General features: G+C 44.7%; 1 protein-coding gene across 1 annotated transcript; it reads right to left on the minus strand.

Moving 5' to 3' along the window:
• Positions 1 to 1,666: 1,666 nt before the first annotated feature.
• On the minus strand, positions 1,667 to 2,915 carry VOLCADRAFT_70854 (uncharacterized protein; the record flags this gene model as incomplete). Its single annotated transcript, XM_002959335.1, has 2 exons — positions 1,667 to 2,044; positions 2,538 to 2,915. The coding sequence occupies 2 exons, from the start codon at positions 2,913 to 2,915 to the stop codon at positions 1,667 to 1,669; spliced, it is 756 nt and encodes a 251-aa protein (XP_002959381.1).
• Between the last annotated feature and the right edge of the window lie 322 nt (positions 2,916 to 3,237).

Below are 3,237 nucleotides of genomic sequence, written 5' to 3' on the forward strand. Positions count from 1 at the left end.
CTATGCGATCTGCAAGCATATGACATATGCGATCTGCAAGCATATGTTTTATGCGATCTGCAAGCATATGCCATATGCGATCTGCAAGCTTATGCCAAATGCAAGCATCTGCCAAATGCAAGCATTTGCGATCTGCAAGCATATGCGATCGGCAAGCATATGCGATATGCAAGCATATGCGATATGCGATCTGCAAGCATATGCTATGCTGCGCAATGCTATGCTATGCTGCGCAATGCTATGCTATGCTATGCTATGCTATGCTATGCTATGCTGTGCTGTGATCTATAAGCATATGTGATCTGCAAGCATATGCGACCTGCAAGCATATGCCATATGCGATCTGCAAGCATATGCCATATGCGATCTGCAAGCATATGCCATATGCGATCTGCAAGCATATGCGATCTGCAAGCATATGCGATCTGCAAGCATATGCTGTCTGCAAGCATATGCGATCTGCAAGCATATGCGATCTGCAAGCATATGCGATCTGCAAGCATATGCTGTCTGCAAGTATATGCGATCTGCAAGCATATGCTGTCTGCAAGCATATGCGATTCTGCAAGCATATGTGATCTGCAAGCATATGCGATCTGCAAGCACATGCCATATGCGATCTGCAAGCATACCTGATCTGCAAGCATATGCCGTCGGCAAGCATATGCGATCTGCAAGCATATGCAGTCTGCAAGCATATGCAGTCTGCAAGCATATGCAGTCTGCAAGCATATGTGATCAACAAGCATATGCCATTTGCAAGCATATGCGATCTGCAAAGAGATGCAGTCTGCAAGCATATGCGATCTGCACCATATATGCAATCTGCAAGCATATGCGATCTGCAAGCATATGCAATCTGCAAGCATATGCGATCTGCAAGCATATGCAATATGCAAGCATATGCGATCTGCAAATATGCAATCTGCAAGCAGATGCAGTCTGCAAACAGATGCAGTCTGCAAGCATATGCGATCTGCGCCATATATGCAATCTGCAAGCATATGCAATATGCAAGGATATGCGATCTGCAAGCATATGCCATATGCCATCTGCAAGCATATGCGATCTGCAAGCATATGCGATCTGCAAGCATATGTGATCTGCAAGCATATGCGATCTGCAAGCATATGCCATATGCGATCTGCAAACATATGCGATCTGCAAGCATATGCGATCTGCAAACATATGCGACCTGCAAGCATATGCGACCTGCAAGCATATGCCATATGCAAGCATATGATTTCTGCAAGCATATGTCATCTGCAAGCATATGCCATATGTGATCTGCAAGCATATGTCATCTGCAAGCATATGCCATATGCGATCTGCAAGCATATGCCATATGCGATCTGCAAGCATATTCCACTATGCGATCTGCAAGCATATGCGATCTGCAAGCATATGCCATATGCGATCTGCAAGCATATGCGATCTGCAAGCATATGCGATCTGCAAGCATATGTGATCTGAAGCAAGCATATGCGATCTGCAAGCATATGCCATATGCGATCTGCAAGCATATGCCATATGCGATCTGCAAGCATATGCCATATGCGATCTGCAAGCATATGCCATATGCGATCTGCAAGCATATGTCATCTGCAAGCATATGCCATATGTCATCTGCAAGCATATGCCATATGCGATCTGCAAGCATATTCCACTATGCGATCTGCAAGCATATGCGATCTGCAAGCATATGCCATATGCGATCTGCAAGCATATGCGATCTGCAAGCATATGCGATCTGCAAGCATATGTGATCTGCAAGCATATGCGATCTGCAAGCATATGCCATATGCGATCTGCAAGCATATGCCATATGCGATCTGCAAGCATATGCCATATGCGATCTGCAAGCATATGACATATGCGATCTGCAAGCATATGACATATGCGATCTGCAAGCATATGACATATGCGATCTGCAAGCATATGACATATGCGATCTGCAAGCATATGCCATATGCGATCTGCAAGCATATGCCAAATGCAAGCATCTGCCAAATGCAAGCATTTGCGATCTGCAAGCATATGCGATCTGCAAGCATATGCGATATGCAAGCATATGCGATCTGCAAATATGCAATCTGCAAGCAGATGCAGTCTGCAAACAGATGCAGTCTGCAAGCATATGCGATCTGCGCCATATATGCAATCTGCAAGCATATGCAATATGCAAGGATATGCGATCTGCAAGCATATGCCATATGCCATCTGCAAGCATATGCGATCTGCAAGCATATGCGATCTGCAAGCATATGTGATCTGCAAGCATATGCGATCTGCAAGCATATGCCATATGCGATCTGCAAACATATGCGATCTGCAAGCATATGCGATCTGCAAACATATGCGACCTGCAAGCATATGCGATCTGCAAGCATATGCCATATGCAAGCATATGATTTCTGCAAGCATATGTCATCTGCAAGCATATGCCATATGTGATCTGCAAGCATATGTCATCTGCAAGCATATGCCATATGCGATCTGCAAGCATATGCCATATGCGATCTGCAAGCATATTCCACTATGCGATCTGCAAGCATATGCGATCTGCAAGCATATGCCATATGCGATCTGCAAGCATATGCGATCTGCAAGCATATGTGATCTGCAAGCATATGCGATCTGCAAGCATATGCCATATGCGATCTGCAAGCATATGCCATATGCGATCTGCAAGCATATGCCATATGCGATCTGCAAGCATATGCCATATGCGATCTGCAAGCATATGCCATATGCGATCTGCAAGCATATGTCATCTGCAAGCATATGCCATATGTCATCTGCAAGCATATGCCATATGCGATCTGCAAGCATATTCCACTATGCGATCTGCAAGCATATGCGATCTGCAAGCATATGCCATATGCGATCTGCAAGCATATGCGATCTGCAAGCATATGCGATCTGCAAGCATATGTGATCTGCAAGCATATGCGATCTGCAAGCATATGCCATATGCGATCTGCAAGCATATGCCATATGCGATCTGCAAGCATATGACATATGCGATCTGCAAGCATATGACATATGGGATCTGCAAGCATATGACATATGGGATCTGAAAGCATATGCCATATGCGATCTGGAAGCATATGCCAAATGCAAGCATTTGGCAAATGCAAGCATTGGGATCTGGAAGGCTATTCGATCGGGAAGCAATGGGATATGGAAGGATTTGAGATATGGAACTGGAAAGATTTGGAAGGTGGGCAATGTATG

Source organism: Volvox carteri, assembly GCF_000143455.1.
Source record: "Volvox carteri f. nagariensis unplaced genomic scaffold VOLCAscaffold_164, whole genome shotgun sequence".
NCBI classification, from domain to species: Eukaryota; Viridiplantae; Chlorophyta; class Chlorophyceae; order Chlamydomonadales; family Volvocaceae; genus Volvox; species Volvox carteri.